Raw genomic sequence first — 18,785 nt, 5'->3', positions numbered from 1 at the left:
AGTCTTCTAAATAAATAATTTACAGATGACGGTTTCAGAAAATGCCCATTCATGGAATTTACTGGGTAGGGTTATGGTTAAATTTAAAGATGTGCCAAAGTTGGTGAAGTTTACATTTCTTAATTGTATACTCTAGTTTGATTTTTATTAATTGAGGAAAGCAAGTAATTGTACATATTTTTTAAAAATTAGTATGAAATCAAACAAAAAGATATAATGACCTCAGTGATTTTATTTGCTCCTGCAAGTGATTTTTCCATTTATTTTTGCCTAACATGGCTGGATTGTACAATAAATCTTCAACTATGCTTGTGAATTGGCTGAAAAGGAGGTTCATGTATACAAGATTATGATCTACCTGATATACCATTAAAATTTAACTTTTGATATTTGGAATTTAGTTATTATTGTTTTTGCTATTTTGTTGTGATTGAAATTTAGTAAAATTTATATAGGATATTTTGCTGTTTTCCTAGGAAAAGGGTTATAAATCTCACCATTACAAAATCAACAACAAAAGAAACTCATGTGTTAATGTTACTAGTGATAATTATGTTAAGTTTGATTCAAGTTGAAATAGCTCGTACTGAACATTATTTTTAAAAGCCATTTCTTAAGAGAATGACTATAGAGAATGATCATAGAAGAGATTTCTATAATAAAAAAGCCTGTCCTCTTGTGTTTCCAGGCATCTGGCCGGCTGAAGAGGTTTTGGCTTACTACTGCCTCAAGCACAGTGATGTATTCAGGTATAAAGCTGCACTAAAAGTATATTTTTTTCAGCCCATTAGGGGTATTGTATCTGCATATTAAAGATTTCCATGATGACATTCTTCAAATTAAATTCTTTAAAAATTAAGAAAGAGAGACAAAGAGAGAGAGAGAAAGAGAGGAGGGAAGGAGAGGAGAGAGAAAGGGTGGGATAAAAAAGAAAACAAAGGGGAAAAAAGTTCGTGGTGAAAACATGTTGCTTCTGAAAAAAATCTGAATTGCCTTTGGGTACTAATATAGCACAGCAAGCTTTTTGCTATATGTCAAAGGCTTTTGATTTCCACTCAAGGCTTTTTATTTCACTTTGATTTGGGGGAAACAAAAGTGAAGCTCCAATCAATCCTTACTGATTGTGAAGGTAAAAAAAAAAAAACAAAAAACACACACAAAAAACAATAAAGACATTCTTTAAACTTCTGCTAGGGAAGTCATGATAGACTATTTGATAAATAAATACCCTACAGCTATTATTTAAAGATGCCATCCCACCCCTGGTGTTAAAGGCATTTTATATACTTAACAACAAGTATTTATAAAATATCAATTACTATTACAGATTCATGCTACGGAAATAAATGTTTTCAACTATCAGTGTGCATTATAGATCAAACCCGTGGATGGGATTTTAGGAAAAAGGAAAAGCTCCTTTTATTCAACAATTCTTAAGATGTTTGGTAGGTCCCAAAACGTATAGGTTTTTCATTTTAAATCTCAGTTTATAAAAGTCATCCAATATATACTCCCTAAATAGCCCATTATGATTTCAGACAAGCCGTTAGTGATCATGGTGTGTGTTTTAACAATATGTACTTAACAAGACTGGGTCAATAATATGTATTTTTTGAAGCTCTGTGGGTCCATATTTACCAACCAGTCTATAATTGCTCTGAACAACTAAAGACTCATTAAGCGAATGTCGGAACAGGAATGTTCTTGTTTGCCTTCTCCACCTACTTTCCCCTCTCTTTCCACCTCCCCCTCCCTTTTAGTGCTGCTTTCCCCCCCCCCCTTCTGATGAGGTAATAAACTTTCCAAAGTGGGAAGAAGAAACAATCTTAAGAGCCTAAGCGTCTACAATAAAAACGGGGCCGTATTGAATTTGGGCTGCAGGGCCCTGGAAGCCTGGCATTTGCTCATCTTGCTGTGCTTCAGCTCGACTGGAGCTCCAATCAGCGAGCAGTGGGCCAGGGCGACAGTGTCACACGTTGAGGACTGATGTTTAGGCACAAAGAGGAAGGTAAGTGCAAAGGGCCACATTCGACTGTCAGCTTTAACTCTGAGCAGCTTTACTTTTGAGCAGTGAAGTCAGAGCCCCGTCATTGCTTTAGCCTGGGTTTGCTGGCTTAACCATATTATGTCCCCGCATTGTTTATTCACTGTGTTGTGTTGGGGTCAGTTGTGATTTAAGTGTTAATTGCTAAATGCTCTTTGTGTAATTGTTCTTTATGGGGGTGGTTCAGCTTTCCAAAATGTTTCAGTTTGTTTTAGAATTTTTTTTTTAATTCAAGATTGCATTTATTTGTGTGTGTGTGTGTGTGTGTGTGTATGCGACTATAATATAGGTATATACACACTCATGTATATTCTTCATTTACTTGTCTAACTGTTTTTGAAGGAGTGAATGTGTGGATTAACAGTGTTATCCTTTCCTAACAATTATCTTTCGCTACTCTAGCTAGTTTAGTTCTAAAAGACAGCGCCATTGACAAGGGGAAAAAAAGGGAACCTTCTCAGATTTTTCAGCTCAGCGGTGGTAATGTTGCAGTGAACGCTAATGAGGGAACCCCCACTGATTTGCCTGCTTTGTGACTTTTCTATTTCATAATTATTTTTAAAACGCAAAACGCCATGAGGTAACGTAGTCATGTCTCCACAACTTCCTGGTCGCGCCGTTCTTACTGCAGATGGCAATTTGTTCTTGTAACATGTATATCCCTCGGACCATTTTCATCTAATTTATATGGGTTCTACCATTTCTTTTCTCTCTTTCAGGGACCTTGCTGTGTGTGAGCTAGGAGGTGGCATGACATGCTTGGCTGGGCTCATGGTAGGTCTTTTCTCAATTCCAGTCCCATTCAGAGGGAGGAACAAAAGGAAAAATGTTCCAGGGCCTCCAACTGCTGGGTCAGAGAACCGTCAACAGCATCAGCTGCGGTCAAGCTGCCGGGTCTTGAGAGACCTTCTAGATTGACTTACTTTCGGATTGTATTGATTTTATGGTTGCCTCGATGAGCAGAAACATTTTCCCTCAGTGTAGTCAATATCGCTTGTTGTGACATTCCAGGCCTCGCGCAGTCTTTCTTTGCCATAGCGAAAGCATTTTTTTTTTTCAGATTATAGTACCATTTGCTAAGATACAGGAATAGCCCGGCGAATCACAGTTGGAGCACCATGATATAGCTGCTAATGTTTTGCCTGCATTATTACACCAACAAACATGATCCAGAGCGCTCAGTAATTAGATTCTTTTGAATTAGATTGGCCATTCAGGAACGTCGTTCCCCATTCTCTGGGTTCTGAGTCATGTATTCAGGAGATATTATGTAGCAGCACAGTGCATTAGACAAGTTTTTATGTCTCTACAAATAAAAGCATATTGTTACACTGATTGGCATTTGACAAACCTGTCGCTCTTACACAATGTGTCGAGGTTACAGCCCAATGTGCGAGCATGTCAAAGCTCACAAAAAAATTACCCTCACAAAGCCATCTGCCTGCAATGCAAAGTTATATGAAGGGCATCAGGCAGTCAGACAGAAGCAAGCTGAAAGGCAGAGTGACAGCCTTGTATGATGGCTCTACTAGATAAACAGAAGCCCACAAATGAAAGCCTCTCAGAATACCGTCATCCGCTGTCACAATGCAATTACCGAACAGAATGATAGCAAGATAGAGGCTCCCGCAAATGGAATGATAAAAGTATTGACTGATTTGATTGAATGATTAAAATAATGCAGACATAAAATGAAAAAAGATTGAAGATTGTTACAGAGAAATAGGTGAGGAAGCATGATACTGAAGGCTTGTCATTCCTGTCTTCACTTCCACACAGACAAGCATATTTGCTCATTGTTTGCTGTGCTCCTTTTTTTTTTTTTTTTCCAGGTTGCTATTTCTGCAGATGTCAAAGAAGTTCTGTTAACTGATGGGAATGAAAAGGCCATCAGAAGTATCCTTATTCAGATAGAAAACGGGTTTGTTGTGTTCATTCCTTTTCCCCCCAGCTGAGTAACAATCGGTATAAAGGAAGACAGCATGGGGTATTAAAAAAAAGAGTGTAGTCCTAGTCACCCCCCCCCAGCTCCCCCACCTTACACATGATAAGTAATTAACCAGAAGTAGAAATATATGGAATTCACTGAGTACGAATAAGTGGGTTTTTCTATTTTGATAGCTTTTTATAGTCACTTCTCATGACAGAGCCTCTCAAGGCACGAAAGAACATTTATTTCATAATAATTCTCAAACACTCCTGTTCTTTTATTTCCGTTGAAATTTGCCAGTAGGAAAGAAATGATTTAATATTTATTATATTGGATATTGCTTACCAAAATTAACTTCCAACTTCATTTTGTTATTCCCTTTCTTGCGTTTGATAATGTATGTGTGTACCCATGTAATATTGTGCCCACTTTAATTGCTGAGAAGTTACCTGTATCTCCCCACTGGAAACAGCTATCAGGTTATTATGTCCTTTTATTTAGGATTATAAAAGCTATCTCTTTTTTTTTTTCTGCTATGCTATTACAGTTCAAACTCCATTATATTAGATTATGCTTTACTAATATGTACACAGAGTTCATGAAAATGGAACTGTACTTTAACTAAGAAAGCAAGCATAATTTGTGGCTACTTTAGCCATGGAGCTGATTCGTTCAGGGGCAGTTAACAGCCATTAGAAATTGAGAGGGAAAGAGGAAGCTATGTTTGCTTTGGATTTTTTGGTGTGCTTTATTTACATTTACATTATTAAAGGAGGTAATCTACTCATTTGAATTTTAGACCCCTAAAATGCCAAAGCAGTTCTGATTTTTGTGGCATCTTGCATAAAGCCCTTTCTCTATTCTCTCTTTCTACCTCTGCTATGTAATTTTTTGGAAATAAAATTCGCAGCCCCTCCATCAGGCTGCTCAAATAGGAGAAAGGGGAAAACAAGAAGCACAGTAGCTAATATTGTTCAGCAGCACTTGTGGGCTCTACAGAGCCCCACCCAGCTAATTGCCTGACAGACTTAAAAAAAAAAAATCAGGAAGGAAAAACAGCCAATCACAGTCTTGGCCTTTCATAGGAGGGAAAGAGATCACAAAAGGTGCTTCCTTTTTTAAAATGCAGGATTTTAATCATGATCTTCAGACTGTCGCAAGTTTCTCAAAATATTCCTGAAGATGAGCTGATGTTGTTTCATTCACTCTGCTTTATTCTGAGTTCTTTCGTGCACTGTATCATGTCACTGTGCTCCTCCTCCACATGTCAGGGAACACAGAGCAAGAGGAAGTCAGGTATGCTGGCTCAGCCTCAATGAATGTGTTCTCTTGGGGGAAGAGGGGGCCAAAAGGCAGGATTTTTGGACAAGAGAAGGTCATTGTAGCCACAGAAACTTTCAGATTGGACCCAGCAACCTGAGGATTTTTTCTTAAGTCAGCAGGTGTCTTATTTAATAGCATCAGAAACCAATTAGAACTTTTCTCAAACTATGGGAAGCGTCTGTAGTGAGTATGTAAATTTAATTGTACTAAAATTATTATTGAGCTAAACTACAAAGCTTCCAAAGAAGGGAAGCAATGCTAATGTCATTAATTAATGCACCTTTGCTTCACACCGCCAAAGATGCCATGCCAGCTCTTGAAATCAGAGAGGAAATCTCGGATTCTGTATTCACTCTGCCGGCCTTTCAAAGAAATGATTGGTACAGCCTCCTCCCAAGAAAATGGATTTTTAACATTTGGTCTTCAGAAGCTCAGCCCTGAGAGTGCTTTATTGTGCTGGGTTTTACAATGGGTTTAATATAGCGGGGTGCCAAAGGGCAGGAGGGGAAGAACTTTACAATGTAGATAAAGTAGGTCCTTTCAGGATGCAGACCCAAACTGGCAGCGTTTTATTTCATCTCTTAGGACTTTCCTGGTGGAGTTCTGTTTTTGTCATGCAGTTGTTCTATGTTTTTGTGCATTTTTGTATTGTAACTAGATCTAACTTTTTTTAATTAAGAGAAAAAAGCATGCATGAAGCCTTAAAAATTGGCAATGTGTTTTTCCTGCTTTTAGAATAACTAATGTTATTCTTGATTTGCTAGCAGAGCTTACAACTGGCATTCATCATAAACAGTTTTACTGAGTAAGGTTAATTTTTTTTTTCTATTTGTGTGCCCACTTTCTGTAAGAATAACTAATTCACTGACTCATGTACTGTTGATGCATATGGATTGAAACAAACTCATTTAAAAATTACTGTTTACATCTTTCTTTTAAAATTTGAGGAAGTCTAAATTATATAGCAGTTGTAGGATATTATCCAAAAATTACTTTCTAAAAACTAAAAGTGGATGTCAACAAAAAAAAAGGAGAGAAACATTGCCAGAAGCCACAAAATCTCTAAGCAAAGCTGCTAATTATTCTTAATGGGCAAGATGAGCACATTAAGAAACAAATGAATACATCAGCGAAATGTAATTGAAAATCGACCTGGCAGTCACACATCACATCTGAGTATTGGCCTGTATATTATTCTCATCGCTTCAAAAAATTATTTTTGTTGTTCTTGGCATCTGAATTTAATGAATCTAACTGAGTCTTACTTCCTAGTCTCTCAGTCTTCTAAGATTCTAATTCTTATCTTTTAAAATAAAATAGCATTTCCTGCTCTTTTCTTTTTATCTTCTGTTATTTCTATTTTTTAAATAGGTGAGGCAATGAAAGGATAAGTTCTGAGTATTTATATCATAAAAGCTTATCAAGCAGTTGTGAAGTTATTATCTCCTTAATGTATCCATTGGATTGGCTTTGTCTTCTAGAGCGCTCTACCTTGACCCAGGAAAGCTATATGTTGATTTGAGATTTATTAAACAAAGATGTCTGAAAAGAGATTAAGACTTGCGGTATAAGTGAGTGTTGCAAGTCCTAAATATTTTCTCAGACTCGTGTGTCAATGTCCCTGAGGTTCTCCTTGGTCCTTAAACTCCATGGCTGTGTCTAACACAGACCCCCACCTTGGAGCTGCCTCTCCCTACAGATGCCATTTTAGCTGCACCCGAAGAGAACAAAGGATAAGTTGGAAATGACATCATTGGGTTCATCCACTTCCAAAATTTATCCCAAAATAGTATGAAATATGTTCTCTTTTCTTCCTTTTAATGTAATAAAGAAATCTCCAAGTGTCCATGGGTAATAACTACTGCATAAAGTTTGTAGCTGGTGTTGGCAATGACATAAGAATAGGGAGAGAAATGGTACGTTGAGTTATTGTTGATGCTAACTAAGGCTCTTCCAAGTCATAATGAGTAAAATTACACCCCCTGAAGGTAAGCAGCCTTCTCTGGTGCACTCACTAACTTGCCCGACACAGGCACACTGACATGGCCCAACCTTAGTAAACACCAAGTGTGTCACCTACAGAATATGGCAATGCTTGGTGACTCTTTCTTGTGCTCCTGGCCCAAGCACCTTATCCTCACAGGATGCCCAGTCTGGATCATGATCTGAAACTTAAGAATCCCCAAAATTGGTAAACTTCCTGTACATTCTAAAGGAAATTTAGAATGGCTTTGCCTTTTATTTACCAGAATCCCTGATTTAAGAAAGTAATCAATTAAGCTTCATGGGGACTGTACCAGTCGGTATGGATGGTTGACTTGGGACTGCCCGAGCATCCTCCTGCGTCCATGCCCCTCTCTCCAATAACAATAGGCAGCTGAAAGACTGATGCCAGTACTTCTATTGGCCAGTTCTTCATATATGGACTCTGCATGCCCCACATTGGGTAGAAACTCAACAGATAGCTTTGGAAATGCAGATTTAATTAATTAATTAAAATTAATTCAACTGGTATTAGCTGTATGCATTTCAGGTGCTAAAGATACAGCAGCAGACAAGATGGGGGACATCCCTGTGTTTGTGAGACACAGACTGTGCCTTGGCTGGAGCACATTTATATGTGTGAAAGACACTGCAAATCTACAGGGCAGATGTTCTTTGATTCCTTCCAGTTATTTAAATTCTACAATATAAATGTTCACTTCATTAGTTTTGAGTTGCAGGGCAAGAAGATAGAGCTTCATTGCCCAACCTCACTTTAGTTACTATCACCAGCTCTTCATCCCTCCAAAGTTTTTGCGTGAATTATTGAAAAAGACAATGAATTGACATGAATTAGGCACCTACTACGTGTCAGGCTCATCATATATGATACTCCATTAAGCCTATAAAATAGGTATCATTGTTCCCATTTTTGAAGTGGAGCTCAGAGAGGTTAATTTACCCAAGTCCACACAGCCACTGAGTATCAGAACTAGAAACCAGGTTCATTTGACTTCAAAGCTTAGTATATATTTTTTCCCATTAAACCATCCTGCTTCACCAAAACTGCCTCCACACCCTCTAGAAGAAAAGATCTCTCATCCATAAACATAACAGTTGACATTGCGAACAGAGTTCAGAGCACCTCTATGTTATCTTCTCAATTCATTTGCATAATAAGCACATTTAAGAATATTTTACAGGGCCGGCCGAGTGGCTCAGTTGGTTAAGAGCTCGCTCAAGAGTTTGAGCTCTGAGCAACAGCGGTTCAAGTCCAGCCCGAGCTGAGCAGCCGCTGAGCTGCCAACAGGTAGCAGGATGGCTCAGCTAAAAAAAAAAAAAAAGAATATTTTACAGTCTTTAACACGTATTGTCACATCAAGTAATTTTTAAAACCTTTAGAGATCAAAATGAACAGGATTTATATTGTAATTTCATAGTTTCCCTGCCCTCACCTTTGATGTCCCAGTGAACATAAAGGAAACATGAGCCAAGAAAGTAACGCTTTGCAAATCACAATGTTATTCTTAAAATATTTTCTTGTTTCAAGAACAATGCTAGCTCTCAAAATGTATATGCAACTACTGATAAATATAACAATTACTAATCGCAGGAGGCTCATATTTTAAACAATGTTATATATATGACATATATAATTTGTTTAAATAACTATTATTATGCAAATATACATATATATATATATATATATATATATGAAGAATAAAAATCAACTGAAACAAAATTAAAATGGAGCCCCACTCCTAAACGAAGCTTTATTTGAGAAGAAAATCTAGAGATAGAATCCTGGTTTCCTTTTAGCCACAAGCATATATCCTATAACTCTCGAAGTCCAGATGCCCAGACAAAGAGATTGGAGGTGTTTACTCTGTATCCGCTTAATCAGAAATCACATTAAGTCTTTACACCCAACACCTCCCACTGAAGTCTTCCAGAAAGTGCATGCCATAAAGAGAACAGGATTTGGCCCATCCAGTTCAAAACTGTCCTGGAAGTATTGACTCAATTTGATTGAATTTCCTTTATTACCCTGAGGTGACACAGAAGAATGATAAAAATCTATTATTGGACGTAGTGCCAACTAGGGGAACCACCTCAAATTCTGACCTAAAGTAAAGGGCGGGGAGCAGAACGTCAGAATATATTTTTTAAGGTAATATTTTAATACACTTCTCAAATTTTTGACATTTTCTCCTCTTTGTACTTGTTTAAATACAGAAAACACCCCCTAAACCACAAAATATATTCCCTTTCCAGTTCTAAAAATAAAGCAGCCTAAATACTGCTGTGAATTTTTTCATTAAAAAAAAATGGCTTCTAGAATATAAGCACATATGTTTGCTTCAGCCTGACCCCCTGGAGTCACAGGTTTATAAATTGTATAAAAGTATATAGTGTTAAGATGTTTACTAAAAATTATTAATAGGTTTTCTGAGTTATATAATTTAACTTCCCTGTGACTATTTTATAACAAGCATTACCTCCACTAACAAAATAATATGTTTTGCTTGACAGATTAGTCATGTACTCATACGACACTACAGGTGTACCAGGCCTATTATGGCATCGGTTGGATGCCATGGAAACGCCGAGTAGGGTGTGGCTGGAGTGTGGGGGAGCTTAGTCAAAAAGAGCTGTCAGTTGGCTCTACTAATTTTGTGCTTCTCAGAATAACGATGTCAGCTGTCCTTTTCTCCAAGACATTTCATTTAGAAGACTTTCCTGAAATACTTTCTTCCTGAAATAGACAGAACTGTAGGCCGATGTGTCATTTTAGTTAATCAAAACAAGTAGGCAAATTAGTCTCTTTTATTTTTTAATGAATGTAATTTAACGGTATTTAATTTGCATACAGGAAAGTTCACCCAGAAAAAAAAAAAAAGTCTGCATTGTAGCACTTTTGTAAACCTCAACAAAGCCCTTCATTAGGGGACCTAATTGATTTTTCCTACCCACTCCTGGGGGAAGAAAGCTATCACAGTACCTGCTTATTCACTCAGAGAAGAAATGGGTGTGCTCGGTGTTTCAAGCAGAGATTTGGGTTAAAAAGTCCTGTGGCTATGCTCTTGCAGGGAGATCTTGGCCAATGCTTGTTTCAAGCATTCAGGAAATCTCTTTTTCTGAGCAATAGGGGGACATCGGCTTGTCTGCTTGGTGTCCTCTCCAGGGGCCAATTTAGTTCAGCTTTAGCCTTCACTGGAATTATTTTAGTTCTTGTTTATTTGAACCTGCCTTATTCCAAAAGAGGGATTTTGAGGCTTCTTACAGTGATGCCTAGACTACCATATAAAATAAATGAGAAAGTGAGGGCAATCGGAAATTAGAAAGCCAAGAAAATATGAAGCCAGGAATGGAGGTCAGTAAAGAAAATGTACGCCAGAGAAGCTCTTGTGGTTGATGGACTTGGGTCATACATTTGACCCTGAGTTGCACAGGGACCAGAACAAAAAGAGAAAGAACAGTTATAAGATTTATAATGTCCAGAAATTGAAACAAAACTAGTCGATCTGAAGTCTACCTTTTTCTGATGTTAAAACCTGACATGATTTTTCCCATGGGCCCTCATAAAGAAGGTGCTGTGTGATGTAATGGAACAGCCCCTCAAAACATCTTTTCAATAAATGTGGCTCTTGATGTACAAGTCCTTACACCCAGCAGATGGCCAAAGGCCAAAGCTTAGGTCTGTAACAACGGTTCTTCAGGGGCCTTGCACCGCACTGACGCTTCTTCAGTAATTCATTTTCTCTCAAAGATTCTCCAAGCTTTTCTGCATCTTTCCAGCCTCACTTCCTCCCAAGCCTTTCTCTGCTGTTCCTCCCCACCCTCCCTACTAGCATTTAGGAGGCTGGAACTACCTCAGCTTAGAGAGTCTAGGAGACTGCCCTCCCCACTACTGAAAGGCCTTTGTGTTTAGGCTCCTAGCTCTTTGAAGCAAGTGAGGCCTGGCATCCATGGAGTAGTCATCTCCCCCCACCAATACCCATAACCCCAGGCCTTGCCTGGATGCTACCTGAGTGTACCTTGCCCAGGAAACAAGACTGCAGCCCAGGGAATTAAAAGAGCTTGCCTGTGGCAAGTGAATCAACATTTGGTGGCAGAGCCAGGGCTAGAACCTTCTCCGCCTGCTTTATACCCTACAGTTCTTCACTTTTGTTTTTGTTGTTGTTGTTTTTAGTTCTTCACTTTTTCTTGTGCTCATCCCATGTAGGATAAGATCACTTACTGTGTTTGCGGACTTTTATCTATTTATTTATTTTGAGTCAGTTGACAGTCACTGCAGAAGCTTTCTTAACCGTGTTCAATAGATGTGCGAGATATCATCGCGAGGAATCAGGAGGCTGGTGTGTTTAAGACTCGGAAAATATCAAGCTGGTAAGATACCTTTCTGCATCAAAACATTTGGATGGGAGCTGCTTTTCTCCATACTATGGGTGATTAATAATAATAGCTAACATTTATAATAATAATAGCTAACATTTAGTAAACACTGTGTGTCAGGCACTGTGCTAAGCTCTTTAAAAGTATCTTATTTAATGCTCACAAGAACCCACAATGAGGGAGACAAACAGTTTTATTACCTTCATTTCATAAATGAGAAAAACTGAAGATAAGTATGTTATACACTGGGCCGGGAATGATTGAAGAGCTGGAAGTGTACAGTATGAGATTGGGAGAGGCCCAGCCTAAGACCTTCTTATTATAGATCTGTTCCATTGGTTCTCGACATGGGGGCAGTTTTGCTCCAGGAGACTTTTTTTATTGTCATGACTAGGGGCATGGGTTTGCTTCTGGCATTCAGTGGGTAGAGGCCAGGGATGTGCTAAACATCCTAAAATGCACAAAACAGCCCCCACAAGAAAGAAGTATCTGGCCCAAAATGTTCATAGAGCCCCAAGTGAGAAACCATACTTGATTCCATGATTCTAAAATAGTCTCGGTATCCATTCCCTGTTAGATTTTGTTAATTCTTATCCATACCAATAGAAATGCTTACCCTCAACCAAAACAATGTATGTTTGTTTTTTCCTGTAATGCTACATTTTATTTTTGCCCCGTTCGTATGGATGTAGAGGAATGAGTAAACATTTAGTAGTTTTTACATGAAATATCTGTCACTTGTACATTTTTCCTGCATATGTTTAGCTCCAAACGTTATTAGGACAATCTAATTTTTCATTATTTAATTTATTTACTATGGTTAATCTATCATCCTTTGACATTTTGAGTTTTCTCTAAATTACGGTGCTTTCCCACCCCAACTGCTCATTTAGGGGTTGGGGCGGCGGGGGGAGGTGGATGTATCAGCGATGCTTAAAAACAAAAGTGTTCAACATATTGGGATGAGGCTGTGAACTAGCAATAATTTTTGTTCTCTTCTGTTCATTGGTGAATGTAACGAAGTGTCCAGATATGTTTTTTTTAAATCATGCCATTAGAATGTTCAGAGTAGACCAGTGGCACTGGGGGCAGTGTGCTCTGTGTTCCTCCTGTGAATGAACAAACCAGTTCTGTTTCCCACAAAACCTCCAGCAAGTCCCGAGGAAGAGCATTTCGTTACCTGCTCTTCGTTCTTAGGACAGCCTTTCCTCCCCGCTACAGGCTGCCATGCCCTTCTGGGGAGGACTTCGTTTTTAGACGTGATTTTCAACCTGGTCTTTTAGTTATCAATCAAAAGCACATTTTCTATGTTGTCCTCATTTACATTTATTTAATGCTTAGGGTCATTCGTGACCATTTGAGTGTATTTCAGCATATGGAATCAGGGACTAATAGATTTCAGCATCATGCTGTGAAGAGAGATTGTGTTTTTCCAAGACAGAAGGTTGTTTACTGGGTGTTAATAATCACTAATTAATAAACATACCTAGACTTCTAAAACGTTACATTTTGAGGAATAAAAATGTCAAGTGTTTAACTTATGGAGAGTAATAGTATTTTCTATCTCTTCATAAAATAATTAAGTTACATAAAAAAGCAAAATGTCTTTGTTCAACACAGGACATACCCCAAAGGCTTAATGCATGGCCTTTGTTTCTATATATCTGCTCTCAAAAATGCTATTTATAAATACATTGTTCTGATATGTACCTAGACATAGTCTATATGTCAGCAGTCACACAAGAACCTCCAAGATAGATTTTTTTCCGTCTTTATTTCATATTAATTGTGGTCAGCGTCTTTTTTTTTAACCATCACAAGCATTTTGTCCAAAGTCTACTAAAGCGCTTAGTCAGAAAACAGGTAGATGAGTCAGTCCTTGAAATGCCTTGATCTTGTATTAAGAAGCTACTTGACCACTTAACCTTCAAGAAGCTAAGAGGAAACTGCCAACCAATGATGTAATAATCAGTATTCCCCTTCTATCCACTGCTTTCCCACCCATAACCAGTACAAGATGATAAAAGCATTAGCTCCACGTGAGAAGAAATAAAAGGAAACCGTTCACAAAAGAGCTAAGATATGGTTCAATATTCCTTTTTAGTGCCTCAATGCATATTCAGAATTTCTTCTTTAAATTGGAGGTGTGGAATAACAGTAGCGACAGATAACTAAGAGGTATTTACCAGAGCTACAAAGCCCACACGTGAGCCAAATATTTCTGCTATTAAAAAGCACTTCAAAGCTTGACATGAAGTTTGTAACAGCTGAACGTCTCCTGTGACTTCATTTGCAAAGAAGATATAAAAGCAGAAAGGAAAAATCATGATATGAGAACTGTGAGCCTAGGAAATAGTGTTTCTAACAAGGAATGACAAACCACCCAGAAGTTTGACTGGCAGCCCACGCTCCCGTTCTCACTGTTCTTAGTAACTGCCAGCGTTCGTCCTGTGAGCCTCTTCTACCGCTGACACTGGGCTGACCCTGGCTGTGTGGGGCCTGACTCTTATTTTGAGGGCCCTCTTGCGAGGGTTGAATTCAATTATACCTTACTTTGGCAAGTTTTACAGCAGCCTACTGCCATGCAGACCCATGACCAGGGCTCCTCGGGGGCCTTGGAAGGGGCCAATGTAAGTGAGGGGTCCTGGCACTCAAGCTCCCTTAGCTTCCCAGGAAATTCACCCCTGCTCTCACAAACACCACCACCCTTACCTAGAATAACTAACTCTCTTCCCTTATGAACTTTTTTACTCCCTCTGTTCCATTTGAATCCCAGTCTGACTGTTGCTAAATATGAAAGACATGTTTGCAAAAGCCCAGAAGCTTTAGCCACGGCCAAGCAAGACCTCGGTTAGATGTTCCTATATGAAGCATATATAGCTCTTACAGCTCAAAGAACATAATGCAATCGTTTGATGTTTCATTCATTTGTTCATCCATGCAGCCATCCATTCATTTCACTAACATATCTGAGGTATTCTGCCTTTAAGAACATAAATATGGAGTTAGCAAGAATAACTCTTGAACAAAGGAAATTGTGCTACTAAATATAGCTAGAGATTGGTGAAAGAGCAAGGGTATTTACAGCATCTCAATTGTTAGGTTTACCTGAAGCTGTCTTCAAGACTGTGACTGTCTAATAAAGAACCACTCAGAGCTTTTGACGTCTACATATTTCTAGGTGTTCCAGAATTAGTGAATGGCGTCATTCTCCGGTTAATATTAGTTACCAGTTACCAAACTTTAAAAAATCTATTAAGTATACCTTGCTGTGATATTAACAGTGGGTTTCTACCTAAGAAAAGAAGTTATCTTTGTGTCAAAATTGCTAGTGAATTTAGGCTGTGACTTTTATTATTCTTTGATAAACCATTAATCTTAGTAAGCTATAGAACTTATGATAACCTTTAAGACTTTTTTTTATAACTCAAATTTTACCTTGATATAGGCCCCCAGGACTGGCTATTGGCCCCATTGCCCTACTGCTTTTTAAGATTTACATCTTTTCTAAGGCTCATTTTCCTTTAGAGGTTAAATTGGGGATGTGGAAAATGATTTTTTAAATGTAAACCCCAACCCAGTGGGATGCAACTGCTGACTTCCCAGGCCTTCTGCAGTCTTCTCACTTTCCTCACTCCTCATTCAGTCTGACTTTCACTGCTCCCCAAAATTCCCCTTCTCCTTGGTCACCCAAGCCTCTTCATTCTCCTAACACATTTGGTCCTTCCCATATCTGGCCCTTGCCAATCTTAGTCCCCTCTCCTCCTACTCCATCTAAGTCTGTCCCTCTAGAATGGCTTAATTACCATTTCCTCCTGCCTTGTTAGACTATTTGATCCTGCCCTAATCTATCCCCTCTTTTCATTTCTGTTGTCCTTACAGTAGTCCCACAGTAAAACATGGCATATTATTGTTCAAAGCATGTTGTCTTTGTTTTCATGTTCATTAGTTCATTCATTTCTTGACACGTATTTTGAACTCACCCTTCTGTCTGCCAAGTACTGGAGATGTAGTGATGAACAAGACTGAGAGTCCTTGCCTTCTTAGAGTTCCCATTCTAGCAAGGGACACAGGTGATTTTTTTGAAGGCAAAGATTCTGCTTAATACGTTCTTGTATTCTCTGAAGCAATTAGTATACTTTATCCCTGGTATAGGAAAGGTTTTAAGATTTGTATTTGGAGCACATTTTGAAAGATATGACTCCATCAGCCTTACGGAACCAAATAATTTTTAGTAGAAGAAAGTCAAGCTCTAGAGATTCAGACATCAGTTAGCATATCAGGTAGCTGACTTTCATTTCAAGATAGGGTTCTTCTCAGTATGTGCGGTGTCTGTAGACACACTGACATTGTGAGTCGGCATTTATCTGCCCTTTGTCAGGTTGAAGAGGAAGGTTAGTAGAAGGTAACTGAGATAAGGAAGCTGATGGCGCTCTTTGAGAAATATTCTGATAAAATATACCTATTAGTGAGTTTGCTAGAATTATGGTAACAGAATCTTGAGAACTGCTGAGAATTCTAGAGATGCCACAGTCTTGTTTCCTTCTGTTGCTATCTTGGATATGGAAAAATGAAATTTCTATGGGTATTTTCTATTACTAACCTTTTTTTATTTGCTTGGCAAGTTTATTGAAGGACTCATGTCCCAGGTTCATTTGAACTGAAAAAACCAACTCCCACAGGATGTTATCCAGTTTCAGATATTTTGATAGAATTCTTTTTGTGTGTATTAAAATGAGCTAGATTTTGGGCCAGCCGAGTGGCATGTTGGTTAAGAACTGGCTTAGGATGCCAGAGGGCCCCGGTTTGGATCCCACATATGAGGCCCAGTGACACTGCCCTCTATAGCTAAGATGCTGAACAACAGCTCAACCTGGAGCTGGGCTGCCGTGGGTCGCCGGCAACGGCGTGGGCTGCAGTCCCTTGCTGCAATGGGCTGCCATAAGCTACCGTGTGTAGCCAGCAGCCAGTGTGAGTGGCCAGCAGCCGCCGTGAGCAGCCGTCCAGAAGCAGGTGACTGATCTGCCTCTCCCGGGAAGAGCGCAATGATGGTGCCAGCTTGGGCCAGTGAAGCAACATCCTCCACAACTAGACTGAAGAACAAAACGACAGCAACTTGTCTGTTCCCCTTCCCCCGATTCCCCAATAAAATCTTTAAAAATAAAAAAATGAGCTAGATTTTAAAATACAGGATGGGACACTGTATTTTTTAGGGGCCCTCTAAACTGCAGCAAATTAAAAATTAAGGCCTTTTCTTGTAGAACAAGTGTCAGCAAACTGCGGCTCACGAGCCACGTGCAGCTCTTTGGGTACATACATGTGGCTCTGAAGTAAAATTAAAAATGAAAATAAAACTATCATAGTTTCATTTAAAAATTTTTAAAGGATATTGTTCACATAATGGTGATTTCATTTATTTTATGGCTCTCGAATAATTTTTAAATTGTTGTGAGAGACAGGATTGGCTCTTCCATCTCAAAAGTTTACCGACCCCTGTTCTAGAATAACATTGTATTGACTCTTTGGACATGCTGCGCCCTACTCTTTACCAACGTCAAATCTCACTCCCCCAAACCAGCCACATTCTATATTGATAGCCAGGTGTGCAGGTCAGACTACTGCATCCCCTATGAAAATGTCTTCCCTTTTTAGGAAATAATATCCCTCCTTCATAGAAATTGATATAACAGAAGTTAGTGTAACAAACAAAAATGTCTTCATTTTCAAAGCAGTAAGTCATTTTAAAATGGACAAGGGGCAATCTTAAAAAATTTTTTAGAGAATGACTCCATCATAATCCATTGCTAAAAAATAATTTAGTTTTTACTTGAATGATGGACATGATTTGTTTTCAGTATTTTGCTATTACAAACAATGCTACAGTGAAACATCTGTACATAAACTGTCTGTTTGTAAGTATATCTACAGAGCAAATTTTCAGAAGTGGATTTTGTCTATTCATCCCAAATTATGTAAAATATTGAACGTTGTAGTGTATTTTCATATCTGTTAAAACTAGTCCCTTGCCATTTTTCTTCCTAGACTATTCTAAAATTATATTGGTCTTTGTATTATATTGGCATTTTCATTGAAATATAGAATTTACTAAGACTTGACATCTTTATGACTTTGAGACTTCCTATCCAAGAATAGGGTGCTTTCTTTATATTTAAGATTTTTTTTTTAGGTGTTTCACTAGCACTTAAAATTATTCTTCATTCCTCTTGTTAAGCTTATTTCTGGAAACTATCATTTTTGTTTCTCTTATAAATGAGATCTTTTCTTTCATTATATTTTCTAACTGGTTATTTATGTATATGTAAAGAAAGCTACAGGGTTTTGTGTAGTAAATATTTAGTCACCTCAATGAGTTATAATTTCTAATAGTTTTTCAATTCTCTTCAATTTTTTAAGTAATTGCATCATGATATCAATTACAAATAACAATTTTGACTTCTTTCTGCTTCTGTTTTTTACTGAGAGAACTGAATGTTTTATTTTAAGAAATATCTTTACTTTGATTCAGTTAACAACAGAGCTTTCAATATAATGAGTCCTTCACTTCCCCTTTATATCAAGGGGATAAATATGGTCATGGCTAAGAGCGGGGAGAAGACATTTAAATATTTGGGAAAAACACAGGTATGGAGATGACAATTCAAATAGAAAAGCAGGCTTAGTTTGCTTTTATATGTTGGTTGTTTTGTTATTGCTTATCTAACAATTTCTAAAGGAAAGTAGCTTTTTAAAATCTAGTGAAAAGTTGTAGAAATTCTTGGCAATTTTTGTTCTTAATTATTAGGCAATGCTTCCATATTAGAAAAAATAAATTCCTCTTATAGTTCTGAATTATTAATCATAATTCATTTAATAGTCACTTCATATTACAAACTTAAATATTGCATTTCATCTTAGCAGACTGTAATACACAAGTAATATAAAATGGGATTTATATATATGTTGGCAGTAAATAAAAGTGAGGTTATAATCCCTGATAACAATTTTCATTTTTAAAAATGAATTTTAAAGAAATACATTTCTTCCACAACTAGACTGAAGAACAAAAGGACAGCAACTTGTCTGTTCCCCTTCCCCCAATTCCCCAGTGCT

The 18,785-nt window shown here is 37.9% G+C and overlaps 1 protein-coding gene across 1 annotated transcript in view; it reads left to right on the top strand.

Annotated features, from left to right (window-relative positions):
- LOC109393869 (calmodulin-lysine N-methyltransferase-like) overlaps positions 1-18,785 on the top strand; it is a gene marked incomplete at its 5' end in the record, with an annotated part of 286,769 nt that overhangs the window by 236,005 nt on the left and 31,979 nt on the right. Inside the window, 4 exons of the mRNA XM_019663546.1 lie at positions 689-749; positions 2,764-2,818; positions 3,877-3,940; positions 11,603-11,669. Of these exons, the coding sequence (XP_019519091.1) occupies positions 689-749; positions 2,764-2,818; positions 3,877-3,940; positions 11,603-11,669 (247 nt within the window). The remainder of the gene's footprint in view (positions 1-688; positions 750-2,763; positions 2,819-3,876; positions 3,941-11,602; positions 11,670-18,785) is intronic.

This window comes from Hipposideros armiger, unplaced genomic scaffold (assembly GCF_001890085.2).
Source record: "Hipposideros armiger isolate ML-2016 unplaced genomic scaffold, ASM189008v1 scaffold_395, whole genome shotgun sequence".
NCBI classification, from domain to species: domain Eukaryota; kingdom Metazoa; phylum Chordata; class Mammalia; order Chiroptera; family Hipposideridae; genus Hipposideros; species Hipposideros armiger.
The sequence above is the reverse complement of the archived record's forward strand: the minus strand, read 5'-3'. Positions and strand labels throughout refer to the sequence as shown.